This window comes from Pinus tabuliformis, chromosome 2_2 (genome assembly GCF_031772625.1).
Source record: "Pinus tabuliformis cultivar Carrire ecotype Pingquan chromosome 2_2, CPIR1, whole genome shotgun sequence".
Taxonomy (NCBI): Eukaryota; Viridiplantae; Streptophyta; class Pinopsida; order Pinales; family Pinaceae; genus Pinus; species Pinus tabuliformis.
In genome coordinates, this window is record NC_142300.1 from 591,579,524 (window position 1) to 591,599,958 (window position 20,435).

Genomic DNA, 20,435 nt, shown 5'->3' on the forward strand with positions numbered 1-20,435 from the left:
ACAATGTTGTTGTAATGGGATCACCAACTTCCTATTGTGGAGCGACTACTCCTTTCCAAGGGAAAGTTGTTTGTAATAATGCAGGTTGTAGATACCTCCTGAATGGCCACTATGGTTACCAATAGCCTCCTTCATGCATTTCAATTTGGTAATTTAGGGGAAATGATGGGTGTGATATCCTTACTCTCCATAGAGGGTGCAAAGATAATTAGTCTATAGGCTATTATTCTTGCCCTATTTCTATGGGTTTTTAGGGCCTTGGCTTTCATTTTGGTTCAGGTTATGGGAGTTTCCCCCTCGCTCTGTGTTCCATTGTTGTGGGTTACTTCATTATGCTCGTTTTCCCTTCTATTTTTTCTTTCCTTTGTTATTCCCATTATTCAAAGGGCTAGTAGCATTGAGTTGTTCAAATGATTGTTTTTATTGAGGGAAAGAAGGTTGAACAAAATTAATCCCTGAATGTTGTTGAGGATGTGGGGGATTACATTGTTGTTGACCTTAGAAAGGGCAATATGGATTTACTTATGTCATATTTCCATAACAGGATTGGGATGTTGAAAAGTTGTCATAACTATGCATGGTGGGATAATCCCCCCCTGATTAGGGTGGTTATTGACCTGAGAAGGAGTACTATGATAATATCTTGTCATTGTGGTTGAGGGGACTAAGGACGTCATGTCTGCTTGGGAAAATGATGGACATAGTCCATGTGAATTTCCTTGATAGGGAACTTGGTTCTCATGCTGATGTTAGTATTGGATAATGGACCCAATTAGTCCATCAACAAAATTTGATGCCCCCAGCTTTCCTTTGTTGAAATTTTGAGGTCATGGAGCATCTAGGATCATTATGTAGAGATATCTTGATTAGGCATAAATAAGATGAAATTGTTGATATTTTGTTATGGATTTTTCCTCATTCTATGGCATGGTGGTGACAACATACTTTGATTCTATTGAAAGAGGGACTTGAGAAAGAAATATAAGAGAATCTCTTTGGGAACTTCAATTTTACAAATACTATAGCATATGTGCCTCTCATTGATATGGTCTACGGTGTGGGTGGAAAATGTTTGTTGAAACTCTGATAATGATTCTAACCCTATATCATGAAAAACAAGGAGTTGGAAAAATATGAGAATCGACTTAGCTAGGGATTCAAGTGTATTGTATATTTCCTTCTCACTAACATACCATTAGCTGAGGGGATAGTGAAGGTGCATTGAAAGAGCCTCTATTGAACTGAGTCATCAATGATGTTGTTTGAGGAAAACCATAGATAAAAGGTTATCACATGGTTCATGGGATTTTACCTAGGCTTCCCTTCACATTTTCATATGTCTAAATGTAATTTGGAAGTGTTGATTTTTGTAGCTCAAGTAGGTTCTTTTACATAGGACTTGTATGTAGGCATGTAGAAGTCGGCCACATTCTCCTTAGAACTCTTTCTCTAGTGTGAGAAATTTTTTATGTAGCTTATCCTAAGTATAACTTAAGAAAAATCACATATTAATATGTTCTCTTATTGAGCTAAAAGAAACTTAGGAAAAATAAAGTAATTTACTTTAGTAAGTTTTAATCTTAGTCATTGATCTCAAGTGAGGTCAAATCTAACATTGATCACCAATCACTTTGAGATTAGGGATAGGGTTATTTATTTAGATCAAGGTAAAGTTATAAAAGAAAGGCTAGGGATAGGGAGAACATTCACCATAGAATATCCCTAGCCTTAAAATGAGGAGTGTGATACTCCAGTGTGTTAGGTTTAAGGAAGGTGCAAGGAGTAGCTAGGGAGATAGATCTAGGTCAATCGAGGAATATAAAAGGACATATCTAGGGCTTGATCAAGTGGATAACTTAGTTTATTGTTGCATATGCAATTCTTCATTTGGGCCATTATCCCAAGACAAGAGCCCAAGTAGGTTTGTATTAATTTATTAATGAAGAACTATGATTGGGTAGAAAATTGTCTATTGTATGTGATTGAGATTGGTTATGTAATTGTGCTTATGTTAAATATTTTGTTAAGAGCCTAGTTCTTTTATTCAGTAATATGCTAGGAATTAATTTCCAAGTGTCAATTTCACAAACTAACATGGTATCAAAGAGTAAACTCTAAATTGATCTTGAAATTAGAAGAAGTTGAGATTTGTACAGGATTGTTAGGCCATGCTCAGTCATAATCATGCAAAGGCGAGGAACTATTTTAAGAGGATCGAGTTCATAGGGTGTATAGTGTACGATGAGGTCAGTTGAAGAAAGAAAAGGCACATCTTAAGAAAATTTATTTTGTGGCAAGAAGGGGCCAATTTTCTTTTAAAGTCATTAAAAATATACATATAAAATAGTGGAAAAGGGTGGGTGGCTAATAGGCCTAATTCACCTAACCACCAAAAAAACTATAGCCAAAGTGGCCAATGGTCCATAGTGCAATGTAGGTATCAGTTAGCTACAAACGAATTGCAATAGGCACTGAGCGACAATGGTTGACGCGTCAAAAGAAGAAAAGTAAGTGGTAGAAGATAACATCAAGAAATAGCCAAAACTCATGGTTTTCGAGGGAAAATGAGCACCTATAGGGTGTAGTGACCATTGTACAAACTTGATAGGAATAGTTATCAAAGGATTGGCCAATAGCTACCCAGTCACTGCAGGAGAAACGACAACAGTGTTCAAATGTGATCCAGTTGAAAGTTGGGCAGTAATAGTTACTAGCCGCCATCCAAAACGGGTCACGTCAAAGAAAATGATGGGAAAAAAAGAGGTAGATATGTTGGTTGAGCACATGTAGACATGACAAGAGTGGACCTAACAGGCCATTTCTAGTAGATATTCAAGCAAGCCATCCACCATAGAAATTCTACGCAATGACAAAAGAGTTGGACACGAATATTTGAGCAGAACTAGAAGTGAGGTCTGCATACAGAGTTGTCGCAGGGGTGGCAAAAAAATTCCCTTGACAACAATAATGATGGTTGAGGCTGATATCGGTAGAAAAAAGATGCAATTGGTGGGATGTTGAGCTAGTAGGAATTCATGGTTGACAGGGTCACACAAATGCCAACAATGGATAGTGATCTAGCAACCAATGCGAGGGTTAATTTAGCCAATTCGATAGGTCTCAAAGCTCGAGGTTGTGTATGGGATGATGGTAGAAGTAGAAATAGGTTGGATAGATAGTACAAACACCAAGTTTGGTTAGATATGGCAAGAAGGTGGAGGAGATGACTAAAGAACCAATTATATAATCATGCACAAACATGTGCATAGGTGAAAAAAACTCTAAAAATTCCATAGGAATATAGCAGGAAGTTGCAAGAGGTGTGGGTGGCGTAGCTACCGGTTGGGGCTACAAAGCTGACATTTGAACTATTGCAGACAATTTGGGAAAACAATGTTAGGGCTTAGCCAATAGGAATTCAGAATTGGTAGGGCCACGGGTCATGGTCGTGGCAGGACAATAACACAAATGGGAAACTATGAGTGGTGGCACTTGATGTGTGTGGTGAATATAGACAAGTTGTGTGCAACGTGCATGCCAAGACGTAGATGATTCAACATTGGCCAGTAAGGCAAAGGTATGGTCATGGAACCTCGTGAGAGATTAGCTTACAGAGTTAATGCAGGTGTGGTGTTAACCAAGGAATTTCGTAGCCATAACGAGCTCAAATAAATACCTAATTTTGTGGGTACAGTAGCTAGGTTATAGAGAATCATGTTGCAGGTAATGTCCTGCATTGGCCATGATAAATTAGTTGTGAGTCATAGTAGCTAGCAAGGAGTCGATGGGTAGGGAATCTGCCATGAAAATTTGTGAGAAGAAGTGTCATCAGAGTTCAATAAACATAGCATGATATGAATGATGGTACCAACATTGTAGCCAACATGATTGGTAGAGGTCAACTCTTAGAGGGGGAGAGGGAGACCATACCATTCATGGAATTGGTAGCAGAGTTCGTCGGTGTCTCAAAGGACCAAGACAAACCCATAGTAGTGCTAGAAGGACTTAGCACAGGATTGATGTTAGTGACAAAGATTGAGAAGGAGGCTCTAAAGATTGAGTTGAGACTAGGAACTCATTCTTATAATATAGAAGACAGGTAGGAGGAATTATCCAAATCTATCAAGAACAATTGATTTGAGATAATATTAATGGATTCTCAAGAGAAACCTCCTAGGAGCATGGTTGGAAGAACTAGATCTTTAGAGTACATTCCAAAGCAAGTGGCAGGGAAGTCTTCCAATTAAGAGGGAGTAGCTACAAAAACAAATGATGTGGTGGGATTGGAGACAGATCCAGGTGGAGGAGGTTCTTCCGGAATTGCCTCCCTCTTGTTGGCATTATGATACAGGTGTTGTCCTTGATGGCAACTCACTCAGGACAATTCAGATTTGATAAAGGGAAACTCACAATGCAACAGGTCAATTCAGAGGTAACAAGAAATGGTACAGAAGAAAATGAAGTTGGTTCAAAGGACTATAGATCAGAATCAAGAAGTTGAATAAAAAGGATGTTTTAAGTCATTTTAAGATGTATACGCAGGTTCACCTTATCCAAGCAGTGTATACACGCTAGTTCACAGAACAAAAATGACGTATACGTATGCACACACTTTCACAAGAGAAAAAACGCATATGGGTTAGAAACAAAAGGAAATTTAGGATTAAATAATGCCAAGGGTCAATACCATGGTATTAGCCCTCAATATTGAGTTGAGTAATGGTTATTTGATCCTGTCCAAGAATACCACAAGCACTAAGTGTTGTTTTGGTCCGAGGTATTGAGGAAGACCAAAAATTATATAAGGAGGAGAAGATCAAAGGACCAGGTGTGTAAGTGAAAGGATTTCTCAGGAATACTTCTATCTGAAGTATATTATATGTTGTAGGGGCTATGATTATGATATGATCTGAAATATTTTGTGCACCTTGGATACAATGTTGGATCAAGATCATGAGACCTAAAATGAGTTATCATTATATGATCTGATATTGGTTGGGCTAGATTTGATTGCTTACACATGTTTTATTCTTTAAATGTCATGATCTGGTTATTTCTGATGTTTGGAATAGGAGCGAAGTTGTAAGTTAACATTTGTAGATCTATACACTAGTTCACCTTGGTAAAGGCATGTATACACACAGGTTCGACTCTTCCAAGTAGCATATGCAAAAGAAAAGCTTGTTGTTCAGAAATGACTGATCTATCTGATCAGTGTTGTTGTTTTACTACTGTCTGTCAATGAATTCTTCTTAGATATGAAAGCAAAATTGAATGCATAAGGAGATTGTGTCTGATTGATTGATTGATTAAGTGAGAACGGTGACCTTTGTTGCTGATTGTATAGATCCTTGTAATTTGATAATAGATGTTCAGAATCTAATTGGTCAGTACATATTTGATTCAGAAGTTTTATGTTTCAATAGTTCTAGAGGTATATGCGGGTTTGGGTAAAGGAAGTGGCGTATACACGTAGGTTGGGTTCATTAAAGTAGTATATGCATTTTGATGTTTGATTCTTGAGGTTGCAGCTGAATCTGAATGATGGTGTAGGTTTCTAGGTTCAGCACAGTGTTCTGGTGAAGGTGATTTAACTGTTTAGATTGAATAATTGTTCTTTGATGCAGATAATATTATAGAGTTTGAGCTTCAAAGTTTGTGATGGATCTAGTGTGAAAATTTGATGAAACGAGGCCTTCAGAGTGTGTTGTTTTGTACCAAGAGCATCTAGTCTGAAAATTTATGAAACGTGGTCCCTAGAGGAAGAGAGAAGGTCGTAGCCTTCTATAGGCAGGAGCCTACGTACTAGTAAACATATCAGCGCGTACAAGAGCTAGGGGGTTGTATCTCCCTTCCAGTAGAAGCTAGAAAACAAGAGAAGGTTGTAGCCTTCTACAGGTGGGTGACTGGGTACTGGTATGAGTCTGCACCAGTACAAGATTGTAAACATATTTTCTTTATATTAAGAAGACAAAGATGATAGCAGCAGGTGGTTTTTCTCCCGCATTGGGTTTCCACCTTAAATCTCGGTGTTCATGTGTGATGGTTTATTATGTTATTACTGAACATAGTTATTGTATAATAAGATATTGATGCACCGATTAAAGATCAACACATGATAAATTAACTAAATCATAAGTTCTTTGGGTATACGTTGGTTTATTTAATCACAGTATCATGCACAGGCAAGTTCACTTCACTGAAGTAGCATACATAAATCTGATTGGGAAATGAAAGATTATTGAATTGTAAATATTGATTCACCCCGCCTCTCATTATTATTTCCAACAATTGGAATTAGAGAACGTCCTTCAGAAGAACCTTGATCGCTTGAAGGGAGATCTTTCAAGATGAAAAATCACAAAGGCATGGGATCTATCAAACTACCAATCTTCAATGGGAACAACTTGGTATATTGGAAAATAAGAACCAGAGCCTATCTTGATTCACTTGGAGCTGATGTTTGGGAAATTGTGGAAGGAGGGTACCAATTTCCAGCAACAATACCTATAGATACAGTAGGTAAGAAGTTATATGAAATGAATGCAAAAGTAGTCAATAATTTATTGGGAAGTCTGTCAGAATCAGAATTCATCAAAGTCATGCAACTCAAGACAGCCAAAGAGAAATGGGACAAAATAATTCAAAGCTATGAAGGAGACTCCCAGCTAAAATGTGCTATGCTCCAAACTCTTAGAATTCAGTATGAAACTCTTAAGATGCATAGTGATGAAAGTATTGCTAGTTACTTTTTGCGCGTAGATAAGCTTATTAATTGTATGAAGAATCTGGGTGAAGAGATAAAGGAGGTTACTTTAGTAGAGAAAATTTTGAGATATTTATCTTCTAAATTTGATTCAAAAGTATCTTCCATACAAGAAAAGCAGGATCTTCAATCTATTAGTGTGGTTCAACTTCATGGAATTCTAACTTCATTTGAAATGAGGAAAGGTGGTCCATCAGATATGAGAGAAGTCGCTTTCAAAGCTGTAGCTAAAGGAAAAGAAAAGGAAGAGCACAATGAATAAGGATATATTTCAGAAGAAGAAGATGAGGTAAACCTTTTCAAGAAGCTTCAACAGGGCTCCGAAAGATTTAGAGGTAAGCTACCATTCAAATGCTTTGGTTGTGGTAGAGTTGGCCATTATGCTGCAAAATGTCCTCATAAAGATAATCATGAAAAAGGAAAGGAATTTGAAAAAGGCAATAGAAAACAGGTTGTTAATAGAATAAGTTATTATACTCGTGAAGATAGTGATGGATTATCTAATAGTGATGAAGATACTCATGGCTTATGACAATGATGATTTTTTGGATGCCTTAAAAGAGGAATACTTTCTTAAAGAAATCACTAAACTCAAAATCTATTTGGAATAAAAGAATACGATCATAGACACGTTGACACATCAACTCACTAAAAGAGAAAAGCACAATGAAAATCTAGAATCTGAAGTTGTCTGCCTAAGAAAAGAACTTGAGAAGACAAAATATCTTAATCTTAGATTTACTAAAGGATCAAAAACTTTAAATGAAATCATCAAGGTTCAACGTTCTCCTCTTATAAATACAGGTCTTGGATATACTAAAGAATCATCCCAATCACAAAATCCATCAACCTCCACCAGAAGCTATCTTGATGCAACAAAGACCAGTGAACAATATGTCAATCATTAGCAAAAGCCTAAAAGTACTCATCAGGTAAATCATGCTGAATTTACTCCAAGGATGAACATCAATAGAAGCATCAACCAAAAGGTAAACAATACCAAAAGATACTATGATCACAGAAACTTCTTTAATGGACAATGTTTTTCATGCCATAACTTTGGGCATAAGATTGCTCAATGTGTTTCTTACATAACTATCATGACTAGAGAAGCACGAAATCAAAGGAGTGTAACAGGAATCAAGAAAAGTTCTTATAATAAATTTTATCCTCTTGAAGATGAAATCGAATGTTCATTTTGTAATAACTTTGATCATGAAGAATCTGAATGCAAGAGAAAATTTCGGCCAACATTTCAAAAGGAGAAAACATCATCAAATTCCAAGGTATGGAGAAAGAAGGAATTTCAATCAGAAAGATGTCGCATAACTCTATTTATAGAAGGACAAGAAAATTAGTGGTATATTGACAACGGATTCTCTAACCACATGACAGGTGATAAACAGAAACTTCATTCATATAATGCTTTAGAAAAGGAAAAGAATGTCTCCTTTGGAAATGACACACCATCTATCATTAAAGGTAAAGGTTCTATTTATTTGAAAGAAAAGGTTAAAGCTAGAAATGTCATGTATGTTGATGGTTTAAAACATAACTTGTTGAGTGTCAATCAAATGTGTGATCAAGGAAATGAAGTTGTGTTTCGATCAAGCAAATGTGTTGTTCATGAGCTTGATACAGGAAAGACTATAATCAAAGGTACAAGAACCCCAAGCAATATATACATACTGAAAGGAGGAAAAAAACAATGCTATCTAAGCAAAACAGATGAAAATTGGTTATGGTAAAGAAGATTGGGGCATCTAGGCTTTTCTCAAATAAGAAAATCATGCAGGATCAAGGTGGTTCGTGATCTTCCAAATATAAGCATCCAAAAAAACACCATATCCAAACCATGTCAAGTTGATAAGCAAACCAGAGTTCATTTTTGTGAAAAAGAAGGATCAACAAGTAAGCCTCATGAACTCATCCATACTGATTTGTGTGGACCAATAAGGAAAAAGTCACCTTGTGGAGAAGAATACTTTATTTTATTCATTGACGATTTTTCTAGAATGTGTTGGATAAGTCTACTAAAGCATAAAGATGAAGCATTTGAAAAGTTTAAAGACTTCAAATCTTTAGTTTAAAATGAATTAGATTGAAAAACCAAATGTCTCAAATCTGATCGAGGGGGAGAATTCATATCAGATGATTTTTTTTATTTTTGTGAACAACATTGAATAAAAAGGTAGTTCTATGTTGCCAGAACTCCTCAACAAAATGGCGTAGTGGAAAGAATAAACAGAATAGTTCAACAAATGGCTTGAGCTATGCTTGATGAATCAGGAACTCCTGTCACCTTCTAGGGTGGAGTTGCATTTACTGTCGTGACTATTCTGAACAAAGCTAATGTTCGGGTAAATAGTGATCAAACTCCATATGAACTTTAGTATGGTAAGCCTCCTACTTTAAAACACTTTAGAGTTTTTGGAAGCCAATGTTTCATCAAAAAGACTGATGAAAAACTTGGTAAGTTTGAACCTAGAGCAGACGAAGGAATTCTTCTTGGTTATTCATATAGAAGTAAAGGATACAAATGTTATAACAAGAGACTTCGGAAAATTGTTGAATGCATTGATGTAGTAATTGATGAAGCATGTAGAAATCCAAAACAGAAAAAGGATGATGACAATGAGGAAGACAGTGAATGCTTTCATGTATCAAATCAAAATGATATAGAGGAAGAAACCAATGAAGCATCAGAACAAGATACAACTGACAGGGAAAAGACTCCATCCAGATATGTTCAAAAGAATCATTCACAATCTCAAATTCTAGGAGAAAAAGGCTTTGGAGTACAGACAAGAAGAACTCTTATAGCAACATCCAGTTATCTAGCATTAATATCCTCCATAGAACCACAGAATGTTAATGAAGCTAGCAAAGATGAATGTTGGGTTAAGGCAATGAACGAAGAACTTGACCAAATTGAAAAGAATGATACTTTGGAACTAGTTCCTATACCTCTTGATAAAAATGTTATAGGAACAAAATGGATATTCAAAGTGTATCAAATGGATGCAAGATCAAAAAGGCACTAGACATAGGAGGAGGAGGAGGAGTGTGATAATCAAGTGTTTTGGGTCTAAGGAAGGTGTAAGGAGTATCTAGGAAGACATAACTATATAAACCAAAGAATATCAAACGATATATGTAGGGCTTTATTAGGTGGATAACTCTAGGTTTATTGTTTTATATGTAATTCCTTAGTTGGGCCATTATTCTAGGATGGGAGCCCAAGTAGCTTCAGATTGATTTATTAATGAAGAGTTGTGATGAGGAAAAAATCTATGTGTCACATGTAATTTATATTTGTTATGTAATTATGTTTCTATTGAATATTTAGTTAAGAACTTAGTTTTGTTTTTATTTGGTGATCTGCTAGGAATTAATTTATAAATGTTGGGTTTAGAAACTAATAGTTAGGAATGACCTACCATGTAGTTTCATGAGCTATAAGGTCATTTTTCAAATTCAAAATATCAGGGAGACTCAATGAAGCGATAAATGGAAGGTTATGTGTAAGTGTGGCCATAATTGTGTAACATGTAATGAACTTCCTATCAAAGTGTCACCGAGAATGGAAGAGCTTAGAAAAGCGAGATCAAGTGTTGATCTTTATGGGGAAGGTCAAGTAGGAAGATCTATAGGGACCTAACACTCCTACCAAAGGTGGGAGGCCTTAAAGGTGCTTAGAGTGACAGGTTCCTAAATGGTCCCCTATGTTGCTTAAGGAGATGTCTGAATAATGAGGGGTATATCAAGTGTAGAAATTAATGTGTAGATCCTAAACTGATCATGAAATTTACTAAATCACAAGACTAGAATATACTTCTACTGATTTGCGGAATTCAATTCACGATCGAGAACACAATTCAATAACATGCATCAATATTCGACATGCATACAGAAATATTTATCTAGGGGAAAATAACTTCTCAAAACCCCTTACTTAATGTATTGCATTAATAAAATAATTTGGATGAATACAATATGCTCTGCTCAACCTTGAGCTCAACTTGCACCTGTATCTTCTATCCTCTGCTTGGCTAATAGACCTTGGCCAAGCTCCTATTTCCTTGTGCTATTCCTTAAGGAATTATCCCCTATTATTTAGGAAATTCCTCAATCTGGATTGTGCAATTCCATTAGTTCCTTCTCTGACTGAATGCATGACCTGTACAACTTGGAATAGTTTACAACTGATAGTACATTACCCTTGAATTTCACTCTCAACTAGGTAACTCTAATTTCATGTATGCATGAGATAATTTAGGTTGATTGATCAGTTACCTGTTTGAACATTGAAGTTGCACCCCACTGCTAGACCCCCCACTAGTTCCTATAATAGTTGGAACTAGTTTAACTGACCGTAACTCTATTTAATTGAATTAAATTTTTACAACTCAAATTAACTCAACCTAGTCCTTAAATTTATAAATCGTTGTACACAACTCAATTTCATGCCCTCAACTCAAATTTACTGAGCTAACTGAGTGATAACAACTTGGCTAACTCATTCAAGTTGTTTGTTGATGTAGAATTTTTAATTTCCCCTAATTTAACAAAGGGAAAATTAAATAAGGAGTTTTCTTGTTGGATTTTCATCAAGTATGCAAAAAAATGTATCAATACATAAAATAGAGAAAAAAAAAAAAAAAAAAAATCTTTAGTTTTGTTTAAATGGTTGAAGCAATCCAAGTTTTTTGAGGGTTTTATGCATCAAATACTAAAAGACGTAACACCCTTCCACTCAAAATTCGTAGGGCCTTCCATAAGTTTTATGAAAGTGGGGTCTCAAGCTATCAAAAGAAAACTAGTGAAGGTATGAAAGGAGGGCTATAATGAGGGGTATTGGGCCATGTCCTGAAGAAACTAGCAACATTTCCAATAGTTGTTCAAAATCGACTCCAGGTCTAAGTGCTCCCACATCAACCACCTTTGGTAAGAAGCCCTAATTTTTTGCCACTAAGCTACTTCCATCCAATGCGGGTGAGACAATATCAACTTATAGGTATCAACCACAGATCTGGAGACCCTACCAAGGGTTGGGAGACTCAAGGATGCCTTTGATAATCTTTGGTCTAAGTGTTGCCGCTTCACGAATTTCTTGTCACCACTAGCATTGTGACACTAGATTATGGTTGACGTAAAGTTCCCTAAAAGGAAACATTCTATGTTTTAAATGAGAAAAGGGGGCTGATTTAGATGCCTACCACCATGGTCCTAACTTAGAATATAATTTCTTTTGTGACCCCATTATTGGGGAAATTAATGTGTTTAAGTCAGGTTTCTTTTAAGAGGTTATGAGTTTGGGATGATGATCCAAAACTAGTGTGACTTAGAGTGTGAAAAATGGTGAAGTTCAAGTAGTCTACATTTAACATTCTGATTCCCCCAAATCAGTTTGGGAATAAGGGGAAGAGCATACTAATTAAGTATGAACTAAGTAGAGTTCATTTTTGTGGGGTGTAGTGGGTGTAAAGTGTCAAGTGAAAATCACAAATTTTTATCATATTGTAGAGATCTAGATATCATGGGATCCACTACTTTCCAATCTGATAATACTATGTGTTTTCTACATTTCAAGAAATAAAATTTGTGCATATAATGGGATTCTTACTATCCTCCTATAACATTACGTGGTTTAACCCCTAATCCTAAAGGTAGATGAAAATGGACTTCAAAGTTTTCCTAATTCAGGAAGACCATTCTCAACAAGGAAGTGAGCCACTTCTAGTCTCCATTCTACAATTGGATGGGCAAGAAACTAAAGGTTATCCACATGGAAAAAAGAAAATAAATTCTTCTATTGTAGAACTTAATTGAATAAAAAATAGCCTAATTTGTTAAAATTTACAAGAGTGGGGGGGAATTATTAGTCATTAACATCCAACTCAAAAACAAGGATAAAATTACGATGGTTTGAATGTAAATCCACACAAAAATTTCTTTGATAGACATAGGAAAATCACTACAACTATTTTTTTATATCCATGTGAATAGGCCTAAAAAATAAATAGAGTTGATTTTCAGTACACATAGGCTAAGAGGAGGCTTGAAATGGAGGTAACAAAAAATTATAGAGTTGTGAAATAAAATTGAAACAAGGAGAGAGAATTCAAACAACAACAATGAGTAAGAAAAGAAAGTGGAGTCACTAATTTGTTATGAGGATTTTGGAGCAAGGATGTCCCAAAATCTGATCTCTTTGAAGGTTGTTGTTACCTACATAGATCTCACAAAAAAATGGTTAGAAAGAAAAACATATAAACAAAGAAACAAAGAAACTATATCTAAACAAGATAACGAGTTACAACGTTAGAACAAAGAAAACAAAAATGGAGGTAGGGAAGCAAGAAATATTTTTTATTGTTTTATGAAAAGAGAGACAATATTATCGCAGAGAAACTAAAGAGAATTAATAGGGAAATGGATTGTATAATCCTCGCGAAGGAAGGTCCCTTTTCTCCCTCTCTTTGTAAGAATGATCTTTCCTCCATAAGTTCTTTGAGAGCTCTAATGGTGAACTCTATGAACACAAATTTATCCTAATTGTGAGACAATTTGGAAGCACAACATTGCTTCGAACTTCCTTCTCCTAATTTTCCCAAATGCAATGATATTTATAGGTCCTATCTCATGCCTGAACTCCCCTTGGCTCATTAATGAGATTTCATCTTTGAGTGAGCTAGTGGGAGAAAAGGGGAGTCCTTTAGAGGCTCCTTAACTCCACTTCGATGGTGTAGTGGCTCAAGGCTAAGCTCTCTGACACAGTCCATCCACTTGGGGGTTGCACATTTGATTTCATTTGGCCTATGTAATATTGAAATCTTACCTTTATGGATTTGTGTGGCTATCGAAGAAATAATTGTTGTTATCCATGTAAACCTACTAAGATGACTTTGTGTGATTTTATTTTTTAAATGGAAACCTTAGGAACATTTATCTTTTTCTTGATTTTTTTATGTTTTCCAACAGTCACTAGTTCATTTTCATGTGCCATTCTTCAATATTGAGTGCCCTCGATAGTGCAGTTGAGTGCAGAACTTTTTAGTAATAATAATTACAACTAGCCTTGACCATATTCTTTAACTAAAATATTAAATTGTTTCATTCTCATCTCTAGAAGCTTTAGTGTGAAAAATGGAGTTTTAAATACCCTTTCAATTTTTTTCAAAAGAGACCTAAACACTTGAACATGTGTTCTGATAAATTTCCACAATTTATCAACAATAGAATCCTTATCTTTGATTTAATATTATATTCATGGAATATTTCCCATGAGGAGAAGCTCAATTGGAAATGGCCATGTTATGAAGTATTATGTAAACCATGAAATTCAAGTTTCAAATCACTAGTGGGTCATGCCAACAAAAAAAAAAATAGTATATTCATACAATATCACTAAGAAGAATAGATTTTCCTCTCATTCATAGTTATCCAATATGAATGACACTCATAAACTAGTCTATGAGCTGATAAATGAAAATCCTTACTTACTAGAACTCTCTCTCTCTCAACAATTGGATCCTCATGGTCAAAATTATGGGTGAGAATAAAAATCATAATATAGGATATGATTTTGGGATTATATATAATATAGTAAGTCATTAATCTATAGCCTATGTCCATTATTCTTAGTCACAACTGATCGTTTTCTCGTGATTTTTAATAGTCTTCTTAGTACTCATTGCATTAGGTGATGCTCATAGGGGTGAAGAAGTGAGATTTGAACTAGTGAAATGAATCACATAACCTTAGTCATCACTTCTAGGGCTTTCACCCACTAACCAAGACTTCTCAAGAGCTCACCCATCCTAAGACTCCTCTTCTGCAAGTGTGCTTAACTATGGGGTTTTCCCAGTGATCAAGCCCTTTTTGCTTGCTACCCTATTTGCAAAACGCTAATAAGAATTGTGCTTACAAACTATTCAATTAGAATTTTATTCACTCTCTTTTATTTAAGCATTGAGGAGCTTTTACAATACAACATATTGGATATAATATCCTTATCATGTTCTCAACCTCACTACCATTAGCCTCATGTTTACAAGAATAAAACCCTAAGATTATCAAATGCAATGAAAGTCATTACATCTCAATACGATTACTAGAACTATTTTTATGACATCTAACGAGAAAAAATGGTGAAGCAGTATAATGAGAGGTGGAAGAATATTCTCATACACATGTAGATATGAGTTTCCAGGATTTACCTCATAAAACATTTCCTTTAGGCACATATACATGATGAGGAGGAGTTCTAGTTCTAACACTTGGTAAGGGATTGTTTTCTCTAGCTAACACTATTTACTTCTTTCCATATCATAACCCTCCCCATGCTCCTAATGGACCATGCACATGACCTTTTATTGATCATTTTAAGTTTTTGTATCACATACCATGACTCGAACCTTCACATTAACTTTATTAATCAATTTTGAGTTTTTGAATCACAAATCATCATCACATTACCATGTCATATTTAGAAAACATGAAATAAGTCTAAACACCTAACATTATTTATTAAATCCTTAAGTTTATTGCAACATTAAGACATTAAAAATATATATATTATATGTAGGCATATATATCATAGGTGTGTTATACATACAATAATTAGATATGTACACAAATATGACCATGTCTTTATAATGTGTGTATATTTAATTTTAAACACAATTCAAAATTAACCTTGAATATTATGATGTAATAAGAAACATGTATGGAAGTTCTATATCAAACACATAACTCAAACATTAACTATTATTATAATTTTACACTTACTAAATTTGCATTGTCTCTTTCAAATTAAAATCAAATTTCAAAAAAAAAAAAACCTCCACATAAACACCTAACACCTTAAACACCTAACACCTTAAACGATTACCATGAATATCCATCTACCACAACCCAAAGGAAGGTAATATAGATTCACTATTTATTACTCAAAGACCATAAACCAAAATCTTAAAAATTAAATCTATATATATGGAAACATTCTAAGGGCTTTATCACTCACTATGTCCATCTACCAACACCCAATGGGAGGTAATCGATGTTGCCTATTTATTATATAGGACATAAAGGGAAATCTGAAAAACTAAATAAATTTATGGAAACCTTTTAAAGGGTCTTTCACATTCACTAGATAAAGGGAGGTGAGGGGAAATAGGTAATTACAATGATTATTGTCCTCTTTTATGATACTTAAAGAAAGATATGCTCGGAGATTTATATTTTTTCAATGTCATTTTTTGAGATTATTTGGCTTATGACCATGATCTTTATAAAATTATTCAAGTTCTCAAAAATATAAGAAACACTCTGTATTAAATTAAAAAAATGATTATATATATTATTACAATCTCTAATGATCAGATACTTTTAAAACATACAAAAATATAAAATAAATTTCATGTAATTTTTAAAATGTTAAATTAAATTTAAGTAGAAATTTTTCACTTTCTAAAATTTAAATTTAAAATTTAATAAAAACTAAATCAAATACAAACCGGTACTTATATTTATAAGTATAAATACTTGAAGTGCCACTCATTGTAAAGATAAAGATATAAATTGTATTGTGGATTCTTGAACCAACCACTAAGAACATCTCGATGAGACCCGAAGAATTTGTAAACTTGTCATTGAGAGACCTGGATCAAGTGAATAAGATTGTCCCTGAGACTACTAGTAGAGTCATCAATTAAATGGGATTGTTATTATACCCTGAGCTTAAAACAACTCCCCGCAAGCAATGTTAAACAAGTCGAATTTCAAAGCTAAATGAACATTATATTGGTTGGAAAACGACCATGATGTAGGACGTCCACCATTCAGCGTAACCCGATGGTCTAAGGTTGTCATAGTTGAAATATGGATTTGGATTTTAAAAATGGAAAGGATTATTCATAGATAATTTATGATGGTGGTATTTGCATGAAAATTGGGGATTACAGTGGTATGGAAGAGAATTTAGTAGGGTTATGTGTAGTTATTGATTTTTTCAATAATTTATATTAAAAAAATAGTATTTTTATAATATTTTAAATATGTTACAGATTATTTTATTGATTATAATTGATTATTTTGAGACATTTAAATAGAAAATAAAGTATTTTTATTTGGAAACATTCAAATATAAACCAAAATATCTTCACAACTTTTTTAAGAAAATTATATTCTCTATAGAAAACAAATCATCTTTACATTCTTTTTTAGTAGGGAATGGATATTCTTCCTAGAAAAAAATCATCTTTATTCTGAAACATTCAAATACAAACCAAAACATATTTATATTCTTTTTATGTAGGGAATCGATATTCTCCATAAAAAGTTTGTGATTTATTGGGGTGCAAACCCAATACCCAATGCCTAGCTCTTTCCCACAATATGAACATAGCAACCACTCCCCCAAATCCAATACCAACTCCTATACTCAATGCTAATAATGAGATTTTTCCATCTAAATGACTTAGCCATCCCACCTTGATATTATTACTCTTACCATTGTTTCCTTCTCCCATTGGTGCTTTCTTTACATTACATGCACTTAAAAGACACCCTTGTAAGCACTTATTATTTTGAAATGATGTTACATTGAAAGTAGAAAATTGTGTCCCTGTTGGGATTGGGCCACATAGACTATTAAATGAAATATCAAACACTGCCAACATTGACAATTTAGAAAGCTCTTGAGGAATGTCCCCAATCAACCTGTTTTTGGACAAGTCCAATTGTTCCAAAGTAGATATTTCACTAAATGATGCAGGAATTTGTCCTCCGAGTTGGTTCCTTGATAAATTCAATAATCTCAATTGATTTAGGCTCCCTATGCTTGTAGGTATTCCTCCTGTCAAATTATTGTTTGACAAGTCAATTATTGTATTTATACCAAGCACATATTTGAGAGTGTACTCAAATCTTTTAATGATAATGGACAATGGCATGTCAATTGCATAATCTGAAGATGCATTGATTGTAAATCCCTGAAGTCTCTCAAGATGTAAGGGTATTCCTCCATTGAATATATTGTTGGATAAATCCAATACCTGTAGTTTGGTGAGATTTGTGATGGATTGAGGAATCCCACCATGGAAATTATTATAACTGATACTTAACACTCGTAAGTATTGAAAATTTCCAATATGTTGAGGCAGCTCACCTGTTAATTGATTTTTTCTTAAATCTATCAATACACACTCTGCTAAAGACATTGGCAAAGTTCCAGAAAATTTGTTAGAGTAAGCTGAAAAGTAACTTAAAAGATCTGGAAATTTTATATTACCCAAAACTCCACTAAATGAATTTTTTGATATTCCTATGAGGTAAAGAGATTTGAGATTTCCTATGGCTCCAGGAATGATCCCACTCAAGTTGTTTTCTGATAAAGTCAAAGATTCTAGTGAAGCCAATCCACTAGCATGAGAAGGAATATTGCCACAAATATTATTCCTACTCAAATCTAGGGCTCTAAGAAATTTTAAGTGACCTATGCTATCTGGAATATGTCCAGTTAAGTTGTTTGAAAATAAATACAAGTATTCAAGGGATTTGAGCTTTCCTATTTCCTGAGGAATTGTACCCGTGATCTTGTTGTTACTGAGGGCAAGAAATGTAAGGTTATTCAATCTTGTAATGGTTTCAGGTATAGGCCCTGTGAGCATATTTGAATAAAGAGCTAGATAAGAGAGATTACTGCAATTTCCTATTTCGGAAGGGATAGAACCTGAAATATTGCCACGAACACAATTATAATCAGGTAACTCATAGGGCAACTCATCGGGCAGAGGACCACATGGGCCATGGATTGAAAGGTGATTAAGCTCCCGCAAATTACCCAACTCGGGTGGTACAATGCCCGACCATCGATTGTTCCCCAAATATAAAAACCTGAGGGACGAGCAATTTCCTAGCGCCGGAGGAATACTGTTATCCAATTTGTTAGAACGTAAATCCAGTGTCTCTAACTTGTGTAGCAACCCCAATTCCACTGGAATTCTGCCACTGATGTTGTTAAGTGAAATGTCAATGTGCAATAAACGGGTCAAATTGCGGAGCGCTGGAATTCTTCCGCTCAAGTGATTGACACTTAAGTCGATGTGCAAAATCTGGGAGTAATTGGCGAGAGATGGAATTCCTCCACTTAATTGGTTGTCACTGAAGTAGATGAACAACAGCCGATTAGGATTGCCCAGAACCGGAGGGATGTGACCACTTAACTGGTTGGAGGATAAGTCAACATCAGATAGACTTGTCATCAAACCCCAAACGGAAGGGATTGAACCATTGAAAGCGTTCTCACCAAGCCACAACTCTTGGAGTGATGTGCAGTTGGTTAGAGAAGTTGGAATACTTCCACTCAGATCATTGCCCCGGAAGTTGAGATGTTTCAAGTGGACTAGACGACCAAACTCAGATGGCATCGTCCCATTCAAGGAGTTCATTGAAAGGTAGATCCATCGAAGGGCTGTGCAATTAGACAATGAAGCTGGAATACTTCCACTCAGACCACTGTCGGACAAGCTGAGATGTTCCAAGTTGACTAGACGACCAAACTCTGATGGCATCGTCCCATACAACATGGGGTTATATGAAAGGTCGATCCATCGAAGGGCTGTGCAATTCGACAATGAAGCTGGAACAGATCCCTCAAGCATATTGTAAGTGAGGTTAAGTAATCTCAGGGCTTTAAGCTGCCCCAGTTCAGGTGGAATAACTCCTGTAAAATTATTGCCACAAAGATTCAACGTCTGGAGTGAAAAAAGGCTGCCAAGGGAGGGCGAGAGGGTACCTCCCAGTTGTAATCCAGAATCCACCGAATACCCGAATCCATCAGAGGAAATGGGAACAGGAAGTATTATGGCAATAACTGCTCTAGTGTGTTGCGCGCAGCGAATGCCGTACCATGAAGAGCATACCTCCTTTGAATTCTGAACTGTTCAGTTGCACAGCTTTCCCGCCGGATCGCTTTTGATATGATTTTTAAATGACAGAAGAGCGTCCAAGTCCCTTCCACTGTGACCTTCCTCCAGCGCATTATGTCCATTCCAAACAGAATCTTGAAATTGAGATTCAAGATGGAGATGATGAGCATATAAACCCTCCTCCAATGGTTTCCAGCTTGAATCTTTAATGTTTGTTGCAGCAACAACAAGAAGAGAGGCTGCCATGGTAACTAAAAACAGGAGCATCACCATGGGAGCAGCTGTTTTATGATCCATTTCTGGCTCTTTGAAACGCAAAAGTCCCTCAAAGTTGATGAGTTATGATTTTGTACACAAACATATATATAGAGGGAAAAGATATTGCGAGAGAGAAAAAATCTGCGTATTGAGCGGGAGGTATTGACGGGCCGGTGGTCGTTGTCGATAAAGAAGTCAGTAAAGCTGTGTGGAGTGACTTGAAATGGCCGACCAGACCATATTGGCTTTCGTCAAGCACTAATTGAGACAAGTAGGCATGTTAGTGATGTAACAAATTTATTTATTGAAACCCATTCAATTGCCAGGAGCACTTTGATCATCATCCATTGGAGCTCATATAGTCATTTTACGGGTGGGCGAGGCAATAACATATAATATTTATGAGTAAAAGAGTTATTTTTGTATTATTTTTTAATAATAATAAAACACTTGGCTATGCCAGAGACCTGCACACT

The 20,435-nt window shown here is 35.4% G+C and overlaps 1 protein-coding gene across 1 annotated transcript; it reads right to left on the minus strand.

The window, feature by feature from the left end:
• Positions 1 to 17,079: 17,079 nt before the first annotated feature.
• On the minus strand, positions 17,080 to 20,020 carry LOC149194033 (uncharacterized). Its single transcript, XM_089407179.1, has one exon. It carries the CDS (start codon positions 19,432 to 19,434, stop codon positions 17,080 to 17,082), a length of 2,355 nt encoding a protein of 784 aa, XP_089263305.1. The 5' UTR covers positions 19,435 to 20,020.
• Positions 20,021 to 20,435: the final 415 nt, after the last annotated feature.

Bases quoted from the DNA above. Each gene is read 5' to 3' on its own strand.
- LOC149194033 (XM_089407179.1), bottom strand. From the start codon at position 19,434: ATGCTTGAGGGATCTGTTCCAGCTTCATTGTCGAATTGCACAGCCCTT.